General features: G+C 45.9%; 1 protein-coding gene across 1 annotated transcript in view; it reads left to right on the top strand.

The window, feature by feature from the left end:
- tmem121ab (transmembrane protein 121Ab) overlaps window positions 1-12,878 on the top strand; it is a 28,416-nt gene extending 15,538 nt beyond the window's left edge. Inside the window, exon 2 of the mRNA XM_040160477.2 lies at window positions 10,208-12,878. Coding sequence (XP_040016411.1) covers window positions 11,052-11,990 — 939 coding nt within the window. The 5' untranslated portion in view covers window positions 10,208-11,051 and the 3' untranslated portion in view covers window positions 11,991-12,878. The remainder of the gene's footprint in view (window positions 1-10,207) is intronic.
- Window positions 12,879-13,204: the final 326 nt, after the last annotated feature.

Here is a 13,204-nt window from a genome sequence, read left to right as displayed (position 1 = left end):
GGGCATTCAGTGAGAGAAATGAGAGAATTGGAGCATTCCTCCCTTGTGGATACACAGCATTTATGACCAGACATAGAAATTGGACAAAGGACAAGGAGAGAGTGTATTTTTTGTGTTGGTCACTCACGTGACACAAGGACGCTATATAGTGAGGCGACTCCTTTATTAAAGATTTTAGACTAAATCGTCTTTCTACTGCTTACACTCCCGACTGTGTCATCTTAGTCCAAGCGAGGGATAACGACAAGTACAACAAGCAACAAACACCAAACCGGATCCAAACAAACCAACTGGCAACGTGCAATTATTTTACAATGAAAGCAAATTATTTTGTTTGGATTTGGATATAAAAGCCTTTTGCAAGACAAAGACAAAAATCCTGCACAACACGGTAAGTTTGATCCGATCAGATTGATTAGAATCACTTTTTTCATGAGCAACAGCAATTTCTTTTGTAATTCTTTCTAGAAATGACTAGTTCACACTAGCACACCGGTTCCTGCAGAGGCACTTTATGTAAACCCTTACATGCAGAATATACAATAAAGCAGGACAATGCGTGAGCTTCCATTTTTCGGTACCTTCAAGATAATATCATAATGAGTATATGTTTTACATGTTGGAAACATAATCATGTCTATTCAGGCAACTGTAAATGACGGCGTGTGCAGCAGAAGTGAAAAGGCTCCATGCTGACTGAACACAGCATCTTTGTGAACGTCTCTCCATCGTAATTGGAAAACTCGCATGCTCTGCGGTTAGCGGCCTACTTCCGTGCGACCTTTTTCTCACTCCTACTTTCGCTGTCTGGTCTTCATGCATCTCGCTTCTCCATCTTTTGCTGTTGTGATAAACCGAAGCGCCGCTTGTGTCATGCCGAGGCCCTGGAGTCTCATGGAATCTGTGACGCTTCTTGCTCATGCTGGGCTTTTCACCCCCCCCCATCCCAAGTCTTGTGTTTGCCATCCCCTCGTGTGCCACATTCACAGCCTCAGTGTGAAAATCAGCAGACGGGTAGTTTTGTTCGTGGTTAGTGTGTTTCAGCCCGAGTACGATGGAAGAGGGGGTATGGGGGGTGTAGAGCTAATGAGCAGCGAATCATTTATGATCGATGCACCCTATAAACTAAACTGCGTGTCACGTAGGAGGCAGTTGAATAGGGCTCCTCCTCCGTCACAGGACGTTATAAACCTCAAAAAGAACGGCAGTAGAAAGGCGACAGCGTGTTCCCACTGACTCCCTTTCTGAGCTGTAAAAATAGGATTGCTGAAATAGGAGCGCATAGCCTGAACGATTTAAGACCCAGTTTGGCGAGTCCTACCTGCAAATAACTTTATATCGAATTGGTGATTCCCAATTAATTGTTGTCTTTTAATCTGTTGATAAAAGGCACGAAACAGATTCTAGAGGAAAGACGGCTATAAGTGCTGTTTTAATTCCTTCTCCACGTGGTGTGTTGAAGGTGAAGGTACCTGCGCGGGAACCAGATGGAAGCTGTTCTCCTTTTGTTGGCTGATTGATCAAATGGGCTTTTTAGCTCACAGCGACCCCTCAAGCTTCGTTGGCATTTGAGGAGGAACGTGACATGTTTTGATGGGGGTTTTTTGGTTCAAATCTTTTGATGGAAAATTGAAAATTGCTAAAGTATTCAAAAATCAGAATGCTGAATGAGGACTGTGACTCATCGTGGTTATCTGCCAGTTATGCAACATCCATTTGGCTGGAATACCCGGAATGTGGCCATTTTTAATTAGATTTTAAATGATTTGGAAATGGCTTTTACAATCTTTACGTGAGCTTATATTTTTCCAGCCGAATCTGTAACATGTGGTCAGTGAGACCCGACCCTTTTACCTTTTGAAGTGTTCCTTCTTCCCACGGACCTTTCAAAGAAAGTGTGTCACTTGGGTTCACTGACCGTGATGATTGTTAAAAACTCTATTCAAAAACATTATTATTATCAACTCAACTTATCAACTCTAGAGCAAACCTGACCAGTCATATCCGGGATAAGGCCACAGAAAATAACGCATTCATACCTGACTATGCTGAAAACAAGTGGTTTCTTTACCACCGATATTAATTTCTTTCCTTTTAGAAAATGAGAACAATACTTTTTCCTTTTTTATTGAAATGATTGTGATGTTAGTCAATTGAACTGCTAGACTACTCCAATATACGTAATATGGCACAAAATGAAAGCGTAAATTAGAGATTATTTTGATGTTCCGGACCTTTGCATGAGGAAGTTCCCACCAAATGGACCTCGTTGCATTTTAATTGAATGCCGCTGCTCTATGAGCATGTTTAGATGTCACACTTGTTGTCTTACATCACAATCCATTTTGTTTATACGCCCTCCGGCGTCTCAGAATATCGCAGCGCGTTGCAGTACAAAGTCTCAGGCCTTTGAAGCACAAACAAAGCTTTTAGTAGGAGCCATAGGAAGGAGGTAAAGTAAAATGCATGGTAACCATCATCCATTCATGTGATCTTTACAGTGGCAGGCGCTGCACCAGTGTGAACTGTGAAGCATTTTGGGAGTTGCACTGCACTGCAGCAACGGCATGTTTGAGGGCAGCCTGCTACTTCCTCACCTTCAACATGAATTACACATCAAAACCGGCGCACTGCCGAGCAGATCCACAAGCATCCGCCGAAGTGTGTTCACAATGACGCGGCCCGTAATCGCTCGCGAAACCTTAGAAGACACCACTCATAATGAGGCCTGAGGGACCGGACTGGTCGTATGCAGAATAGGAGCCATTTCCAGTTAAGAACATTTAAAAAGATGAAACCCAGTTATACGATTATTTGGGTTTTGATTCCACTGAGTAAATATAACATTGCATGAATTTCACTTTCAGAGACGCATCTGAACTCAAACACATCTCAGTGGAAGCAGTTGAAAAGACATGTGACGCTCCTCGGCAAGTCTTTTGGTAAACAATTGCTTAATCCTGAGAGTAAAATCGTTTTCCATTTCATTATCACACAAAGCAGTTGTCGCCTTCCGTGCCTTTGAGACGCAGTTAACGTTTTCCCTTTTTGTCAAACACTATGTTTTTCTCTACAGATGTTAAAGGAAGCACATGAACAGAATAAATCCTCGTCACAGTGTCGCGCTGGTACAGAGCGTTTATAATTTAGGACGAGTCCTTTCCGAAGGCCTCGGTTTGAGACCCACCCAGGAGGAGGGGGAGGACCTCTCGCGCTCATTTTTCCTCCTGGTTCTCACTGCCATCCCTGATTCTGTGAGTGGTAATACCTGAATCTATTACCTCTGCAAAGCTATCCATTTTAACTCCCAGCTCATTAGTAGCACTTCAACTGCCCCTGCATTGCAGCTCTGCTGCCTTTCATTCAATCACTTTGAACAGCAGCCCTTTCCTTTCCTTTCCTTTCCATTCATCTCACGTCCTTCCGGTTTTTCTCTGGTTACTCTTCCCATCCGAGGACGGTCATAAAGGCGACGTGTCTCGCGCCATTACCTTCCGGTGCACACGTGCTTTCCGCAAACTGGCGGGAGCGGCAGAGCGGGTGGGTGTTTCCTGGAAGACAATGTGTGCTTTATTGGTTAGGCCGGAAACCATCTTATATAACTAGAGGATTCTTTTGTGCATTTCTGTATTGCATTAACGCAATACAGAAATGATAACACTGGAAGTAGCGGTGAGGTTTTGAAGTCATTTTACCCTCAAGTGGGATGGAAAGCAAACAGAAAGGAAGCGTGACTGGAATGAGGCATGGATGCCTCCTCCCTTAAGGTGGCCAGATTAGAAATAGCAAGAGTGAACACGGGAGGAGGAATTGCAAGGGATGGCAAAAGAGGACGGCTTAGGAGAGGAGAAAGGGGGACTCAGCCAGGGGGAGGGAGGGTGGTGGAGGGAGTTATTGACACCAAGATCAAATGGATCTCGCTGTAATACCGTTGGATAAAAGTCTGTCCCCCCAATCGGTCCCTGGGCGATCGCAAATTATCCAAATTATCATTAGAGAAATGAATATGCGCATACGTGTTTGTTAAACGCTAAAGAGGTGTGTGTAATGTAATGTTGTGTGTTTCCATAGTGCAGCTTCAATACCGTGCCGGAGATATTTGTCTGTATGTTTGAGCAAAGGGATTGAAAAGAAGCTATAGACTTAATCACTCAGCCAATTCCTAATTGTTATTACTCGAGTTCAAGTTGCAAAATTAAAAGCCAAGAACGAAGCTGCTGGGATTCATTGAGGATCCGGCTTCACCGACTGCAATCTGGGATTGTTGATAGAAGAGAGAGAAACTGACGGGTTATTTTCTGGGGATGAAGTTAGGTTCCGTTGATCAGAGCTGACAGGAGCATTAGAGGCCAAAGCACTTTTGGATATTAAAGTGTGTTTTATAGGTCAACTGAATCATCAGAGATCACTGTTGTAACCTGCTATGATCCTTGAACTGAGTGGGATCTCCCTGCTTATTATTATGAGATGAGGTTTAAAATGACAGCAGTAATGGTAGTTTCCCCATTTTTAACTGCTATACTTCTGTCTCTTACACAATGACAAAATGGATCTTTACAGGCATTTACTTGAAAATTATTCAACTTAAAAGACAAGTACTATTGGCAGAATATCTTCTATATATATTCTTTACCTTCAACGATATGATCAATATTTGATATGATCAATGGCTCAAGTGACTGCACAAAATGTAAAAAAGATCTCTCTAATTCAAAACACAGGGAAATCAGCAAACTGCTGATTTGTCTGCTCATTTATAACAGAATTCATAAAAACACAAACACAAAAGACAATTTATGCAAAGTTCTGTAAATAAAAACATTTAAAACTACATCTTTTATACCTCAGTTAAAAATAGAACTTCACAGTACTCCTTCGTGTTTGCACACAGATTGATATCAGTATTATATGTAGTGCATCAATTTTAATGTTTAATGTGGGAAATGGTACATTCGTTATATACGCTCTATAATGTCCTATTCTGTCAAGCTAAATAGCTTTAAAAATCTATAATCCAAACTACCAATGCAGAGAAAAAATAACTTATTTCCTGAAAATTTGTTCCAGAAGATACTGGAAGAGCGGTAAGAGGCTCCCAGGTGGTGTCAGGACTGTCTGCACGGAGCAGAAACTCAATGTATCAACCAGACACTTCTGATATCAGCCTATTCCAGACTGCTCGCTGGGTGAAAGATGGAAAAGAATACCACTTATAAAATGACAATCTGGACCATTTTCATTTTAATTAATGAAATGCCTGTTAAAACACACTATTGCAGAATGGGGTAGCACAATGGGAACTGAGCCAATGGCCCATTGATAAAAAAAAACACTTCAATTTGCAGTATCACGCACCACAGTTGTCTGCGGGAACCTCCGCTGGACAAAAGCGGCATCATCTTAAAATATTTCTGCCATTAAGGCTAAAAGTTTAAAAGAGTAAACAGAGCTTCCAGATTGTAAAAGGTGACAGAAAAGCTTGAGTTTCCTGAACAGCAGGAGTGCCTCGTCTCTTGGGTAGAAGTTGGGCCGCTAGTCGTCCTTGCCCCCCCCTCGTGTCAGAGACTCACCGCCGGGTGGGATGTCAGAGGGCCGCTCTTCACTTTGAGGATGACTCACTGCCGGCTCTGTGCCTTTGATCCTCTCCCTCGGCTTTGTGAATGAAGAATACACTTTGATTGCCGTTTGAGAAAAAAAGACACGTCTATCATGTTGGAAAGGCCCCGGCTCTCTGCTGCTGAGGGCAAAGTTGGAGGAACGCTTTCCACATGCAAGCCTGTACAATGGCTGTTGTAGGAGCCCCCACCTCCACGCAGCAGCTTCTCACCCTTTGTCCTGTGCAGCATGTCGGATTCTGACGGCGTTGGTTCAACACCCAACGGCTATTTAAAAGCCCAAATGCAGATCGGGTTGGTTACAGTTGTGTGCTGAAATGAACAACCGGAGCTTATCTCTCACACACACACACACACACACACACACACACACACACACACACACACACACACACAGTGTGACAAGGCAAAGTAGAGTGAGGATCAGCCGTAGTCAACCATAATGGGTGATAAAAATGAGCTTACCACTGATACAAAACACAACCCCTCCTCTTAGTTTCCTAGTATTGTGACCCAGTGCAAACCTCATTACAAGCGTACTGTGCGACGATGAACAAGGAAAAAATAGCAGCAAGGAACGCACACCCTGTGTACTTTGGTCTGACTAATGGAGGTGCTCAAAATAGGTGGAAAAGGAACTAAAGCTGCCAAAAAGATAGACATACGTGCTCAGAATTTGCTCACGCGGCGCCGATCCATTCCGTGCAGAAGGTACGCGCTGTGGAGAATGAATCACAGACGAGGCCGAGCTCTACGAGGGCAGCTGAGTGCAGTGGCTTTAAACATGTTAAGGGAATTGTGCTGAGCACATTAGTCGATGCAACCGGCGGGGATTAAGCTGACATCTTCAAACACAGTAACATCCATTTGGGCCTTGGACACTGTGCAACGTTACAACGCGCACAGGATGTACGAGATCGGTGTGTGGCTGTAGAGGACGCGGCCAGGACGGGGAAGACGTGACCTTCAGATAGGCCCTCCTGTCTTGAGCCCTTAAAAGGCCAAGACAGCGTGTGTGTGTGTGTGTGTGTGTGTGTCAGAGCTGTCACACACATGTGCGCCCCGTGTTCCTGTGTGCCGCGTACACAGCGTCTGCTCAGCCCGAGCCGAGCAGAGCCGCACTCTGTGCGCCGGGGCCAATTCAAAGCAATCTGCCACCTCCCCCAAAACTAGCTGAGCGCCGACTGCAAACACAAAGGACGGCGCGGCGCACCTGCTGGGATGATGAAGGTGGCCCGCGGCCAAGACGACATATGGGTCTCGTACTGCGCCTAATGAAGACAAGCCGGCATAAATATCGAACAAAACGGGCCACTCTGGAGACCCGGCGGCGTCCTGCGGCGAGTGTTGCTGACATTGACTCAAACATTTGATCATCCTCGGGGTGTTCAGGCATCAGAAGTGAGCGCAGAAGTGTGCGGTTTGAAAGCACAGTCGGGGAGTTAATGCGATGCATTTAATGCATGACAGCGAGGCTTCCCGAAAGCATACAAATCCCTTTGAAGCTTACAGGTAAAAGAGCACGCCAGCCACAGTTGCCGGGTGAAATGATGTGCGGGGCTGTAAACAAGCGCTCGCGTTGAGGTGTACGAGGTGTCAGAGCAGCTCAGTATTAAGAGAAAAGCTTCTCGAAGCTTGTAAGGCTTTACCGTCCTTAAGCTCCGAGTCGGGAGTCAAAAAAGACAAACATCAATGGCAACAACACAGGTAATTAAGATAAGGCTTCAAAGGAAACCTGGAAAAAGCTCTATTTTAACAACACGCGGCCCCATAGCTTTCATTTTCACACTGTGGAGCACGGAATGGTTCTGTGTTCAGAGTACTGTTCTTCCCGTTGTTCTTGTTCAGTGACCCCGACGGACCTTTTTCTGTACAAAGCAGCAGAACGCCACTCGCCGCCCCCCCGGCCTTTGCTCCGTGTCGTGACCCGAGCCAGTGAGGGAGGCTAACAGTTAATAGAACCGCCTGACAAGTAAACTCTGGGCTGCTTAGAGAGATAATGACCTTGACCACAGCTACAGTAATAGACTCCCGACTGCCAAGACAAGTTCACAGCCCTCCACGCGGCCTTGAACCATAATTAACGGGAAATGATCGCCGTCGCAGCTGTCAAATCTAAAATCAATGGGAATTTCTTTTTTTTCTTCCTATTCCTACAGTGCTAATATTCAAACTCGGGCAATTCATTATAGATGCTGAACAGAGCAGATTTCACTTTTAAATATGAGAGAAAGGATTAGTAATTGTCTATAACTGCCACAGTTCATCGGGTCCTTGGTTCACTTAATCGTGCTCATGACATCGTAGGATCTATGTTTTGCAGCTGTAGCCATAACTCCTGGGAGGTTCAAACCATCCAATTTAGCACTCCCATATTGTCACGCCGGCTGTAATCCGTTAATTAGGGAAACAATCTGGAAGTCTCCTTTTTTATAATTAGTTTCATTTAAATGATGATGTAACATCCTTTATATGTGGGATCAGCCTTATAGCATGTTAATGATCCGCAGCATGCTGCTAATCAGTCAATTAATCACCATCCAATGAATCTAATCTCTTACTTAGGCACTGTTCTACATAATGGGCTTTAAACATTACACTAATGTCATGTTCGTCTTACACTGAGCCTTTGATCTGTGACGTCGTCAGCTCGAACATGTAAAATGCATCCATTCCAGTTCTGTGGTGTTCTTTCTTTATATTCTTTCTGGGTGTACTTACAGTTCATGCCCCTCATGGAGGGAAGGGTGGGGGGCTGGGGGGGTTTAGATGAAACATAATCTCTCCGCAATCACTGGATCTCATTGAAAAGCCTCGGAAGCCTATTTTGCTTTGGTGATTTCAAATGGCCCAGCAGAAAACAAACTCATGTTTATTTATCACATACTTAAAACTCTCATACCAAGAGCTGAGTCGGCCCAAATCTAAGTGAAATAGAAGCCTTTGATGAAAGGATACATATTTTTAAAGATGTAAACGTGGTGAGGGAAGCGTTTGTAATTTCTTTCTAGATTGGCGTTTTAAAAAAATTCAATCAATATCACTAAAAGGTTAGAAAGGATTTTTCTGAGCTGATGTGTGAATGACCAGAGCATCGAGCTCTGTCCTCTGTTCATACTGACATCACTGACTTGCAGTTGATAGCAAAGGGGGCTTCCCTGTCATTCTGTCTCTTGTGGATCACATATCTTTATGGGAAAGCAATGATAAGTCACTGGAGACCGCATTGCAGATCAATATTTTATGTTCATACACACTGAAGCCTCTGAAGTTGTCATGTCCTTTAGGTCACATTGAGAAATACTGGAATGACTTGTAACAAACCAACCAGTCTGGTGTAACCTGTGCAGATAATTAGATATATAGATCATTTGTATCTGACTGACTGACAAGTGAAGGGTGAGAGGACGAGGTTCTTCCTCTTTTCTGCTGCTTGTGTAAGCGCGCATACGTGCGCGTCATGTGCAGGAGACATTCAAAAAATGACATCCACATTGGAGACAGCAGTTGCATGGTCACATTTCGTGGCCAAACAAGTTGGGTGTAATGATACGCATCGTGATTTGAAACGTACCTCGGCTGCAAGAAACACAAATGTGATTTATTTGTGTTCTGCTTGAAGAATCCAGTGACAGGAGGAGCAGACAGAAATGAGCAGAGCAACAGACACATTCTGGTTTCTCCTGAAGCTCAACCGAGGGAGACGGGTCTGCTCGATTAATACATTTCCCTCGCTTTTTTTTTTATCCAGCCTTGTTTGCCATCTCTGCTAATAACTTAGACGTGCTGCGTAATTTATGGTCGAGGCCGGCGCACACGGTGGGCCCTCCCGCCTCCCGCCCCCCGCTGGCGGGTTAAACGCTCGACATCTGCACAGTTTCTCTTTTTGAAAGTGCCGTAAACGTCCGACTGCACTGTTGATGAGTCGCCCCCCTCCCGCGCGCCACATGCTTCCACACACATCAGCTGGAATGTTAAACAGGTCAAAACAGAAGCACCTTGAAACACAATCCAAAAAATATATAAATAAACTGTAAATAGAGCTTGAATTGATTGGGGGGAATGTAATCGTATCATGTTTTTAGACCGCTCAAATGTTTTGTTTACTGTGTGATAATTTTCTGACTGCATGAAAAACACGACCTAACAATACCCCAGGAAATGGTCTACTGTATACACATTGCAATCACAGTGTAGAAATAGTGCTCTACAGTGACTCAAACGTGCAGGAGATGAGCTCCCTGTCATCGTTTTTCCCCATTTACCCTTGCCTAAGAAAAACAGGCAATGCCAAGTAATATGCAAGCGGTGCTGAGCAGTTAGTTAGCCACAATATGGGACTTCATTTAACTCCCAAATGAATCAACTGCGTATTATGGTCCCAAAAATACACTCACCGTAATAACAATCAAAGCACGTTGGCTATTTAGATGCATCGTGGCACTTCACAGACAATAGAGAGGTAATGACATCACAAGAAATACTCGTTTGCACGTTTGCAATGAAAACTGTGTTATGTGGCCCTGCAGTGCTGACCGGTTTCTTTCTCCTTCTCCTCTGCCCCCCCCCCCCCTCTTCATGTCTCCTTCTAGGCAGTGGAGAGGCTGGCACGTGGCAAGAGGAGAAGGGCGGGATGGATCTTCAAACCGACGTAAGAGCCTCCCCCCAGGGAAGCTGGCGTCGGACGCTAGGCCTCATGGGCCGTTGACCTACTGTCTGTGTGATTTATGGCGACTGGGGGCCTCTGGCCACTGCAGACTCCTCTCCTCCGTTTCCCCCCGCGCACACTGCAGGATTGCACGGAGCCACACACACTGCACCACCGTCTGCGGGAGCATTCGAAGAGGAATCCCTCGCGCACGCCCAGCTGCAGCACGCGCGCCCATACAACCGCCGTCTCACACAGAAATAAACCCGTCCATAAACATTTCCACACCGCTGCACCGCGCTCCGGATTCCCTTCGCACGTGCATATATTACCGAGCCAGCGCTAAGAGTATTCTGCGTGGACGACTGGCAGTCATGGCGTGTCAGCTGCTGTAGAGCCGGTGGTTCTAGCTGCTGCTCGGGGGGGGGTAGAGGCGGATCAATGGAAGTGCGTTGAGTAATGAGGTGAAGTTTCCTGTTTTGCCTTGGTCTGAGAGCAATCAGCAGCCAGCATCTCCCCACTGACTCACGCGCTGCTCTGCTTGCACTGTGCAGTAACCGTCCTCCTCCACGGACTGTTAGCGCAGCGATTATAGTGCCGCTCTGGTATCAGACACACAAGTCAGACATTTGCTCCTCTGCACACCGGGACGTCGGACCACCTCGAATATATTTCAATACATCTGTAGAGGTTTGGAGTGGACACGGGGAGAGTGTTTACCTTCTGGACTCTCTTTGCTCTTCAAAGCGGGGAACTGAAACGTAGAGCAAGCAGACGGTGCCCTCGCCATGGTGTTGCCACCCCCAGACAAACGCCACGTGTGCCTGACCACCATCGTCATCATGACCAGCATGGCCTTCATGGACGCCTACCTGGTGGAGCAGAACCAAGGTCCCAGGAAGATCGGCGTGTGCATCATAGTGCTGGTGGGGGACGTGTGCTTCCTCATCGTGCTGCGATACGTGGCGGTGTGGGTGGGCGCCGAGGTGCGCACCGCCCGCCGAGGCTACGCAATGATACTTTGGTTTCTGTACATCTTCGTCCTGGAGATTAAGCTCTACTTTGTCTTCCAGAATTGCAAGGCAGACAAGAAGAGTTTAGAGACGGTGGCGAGGAAGGCTTTGACGTTGTTGCTATCGGTGTGTGTGCCGGGCTTGTACTTGGTGCTCGTGGCTTTGGACAGTATGGAATACGTGAGAACTTTCCGGAAGAAGGAAGACATGAGGAGTCGTCTATTCTGGGTGGCTCTGGACCTGCTGGACCTGCTGGATATCCAAGCCAACCTGTGGGAGCCCCAGCGGACGGGCCTGCCCATCTGGGCCGAGGGCCTGATGTTCTTCTACTGCTACATTCTGCTGCTCATCCTGCCCTGCGTGTCGCTCAGTGAGATCAGCATGCAGGGGGAGCACATGTCGCCGCAGAAGATGATGCTGTACCCGGTTCTGAGCCTGGTCACCATCAACGTGGTGACCATCCTCATACGAGGTGTGAACATGGTGCTGTTTCAGGACAGCCGCGTTTCCACCATATTCGTGGGGAAGAACGTGGTGGCCATCGCCACCAAGGCGTCCACCTTCCTGGAGTACCGGAGGCAGGTGAAGGAGTTCCCGCACCCGCAGAACGCCATGGCGCTAGAGCTGCAGCAGAACAGCCACACGCAGCCGCTGCCCAACGCCACCAGTTTGCCACACGAACCCTCGCCGGTGCAGGACGTCATCGACACATGACCGCCAGCGGTGGACTGAGCGGCGTTAGGAAGGGACTGCTTTTTTTTTAATGAAAGCTGCAGAACTGGAGGCGGATGGAGAAATCAGCTGCATGACAGGACGATATTCTGCACTTGTCGAGCCCACACAAACTGCTGTGAAACCGTAAAAGAGATTTTCAGCATCACCTGCCTGTCAGAACATACTGTAAACCTACACTTGACTCTGAGTGCAGCGCGCAGACTTTGAAACAAAGTCAAAGGTTTTTATCGTGCCGTTGTGTTTTTAATTGTTTCAAAAGTTCAGTCTTTATTAGAGGCAATCTCCACAGTGCAAAGCCCGGTGACATTATGTTGTGTAAAACGGACAGTTAGTCCCCTCCATGGTGAACATCTTGTATTTTATTTTGTTTTTTTAAAAGGGTCTCTTTTTCAACAGTGGCATATGTGGCATTTCCTTTGAATTCCAGCACCAAAGGACGAACCACTCGAGGCGGAGCTCTGATGGAGAGTGACAAGGGTCCGTCACGGGTCTGTGACGTGCTGGGGCGAGGTCGGTGACAGACGAATGCTTCTCCTTCTGCGTTTGGCACCAGCGCTCAGCACTGTACCTCCCGCTGCAGGCGTCTGAGCGCGTGTGTGTGTGTTTTATTGTGTCTCTCTACGTGCACCCACGCGATGCCGTATGGAGCATTTGTTTGTGTTCAGCAAAGGAGGTTTGGGTTATTCCAAATCGTTTTGGAACGGATGTGAAGGGTTGAATAGGAAATGTGACAAAGTATGTAGTGATGTCAGAAAAATAGAATTGTTTTCTGTATTGTACATTCCTCTAAAACTAGCTGAAGCCTTGAAGTCAGATAATGCAGAGAGTCCAGAGAACGGCGCACTGAAGAATTGACAAAAAGAAAAAGCAGAAATACTATAACACACAAAAATAAAATACTTTTCTGATATATATTCAGTTTATCATTATTATGGTTATTATTACCACCATCATTATTATGTACACTCTTTACTTGTTGGAGGCCAATGGTGTTTTAATAAACGTATGTATAAAAGAATAATAATGAGAGCTTGGGTTCTTTTTTTCCCAAATTGTTTGTTACTTTAGGTTCTCTCTCCTTATACAACAGCATTTATTTAGCAAGCAACCATTTACTATGTAAAGCAATGTCTCCTTGAGTCCCTTTCCTCTGTGTTGTAATCAGAGCGTCTCTACTTTGTTGACAAGCGATG

Source organism: Gasterosteus aculeatus, chromosome 18, assembly GCF_964276395.1.
Source record: "Gasterosteus aculeatus chromosome 18, fGasAcu3.hap1.1, whole genome shotgun sequence".
In the NCBI taxonomy this organism is placed as follows: domain Eukaryota; kingdom Metazoa; phylum Chordata; class Actinopteri; order Perciformes; family Gasterosteidae; genus Gasterosteus; species Gasterosteus aculeatus.
This window is presented reverse-complemented; position numbering and strand designations above follow the sequence as displayed.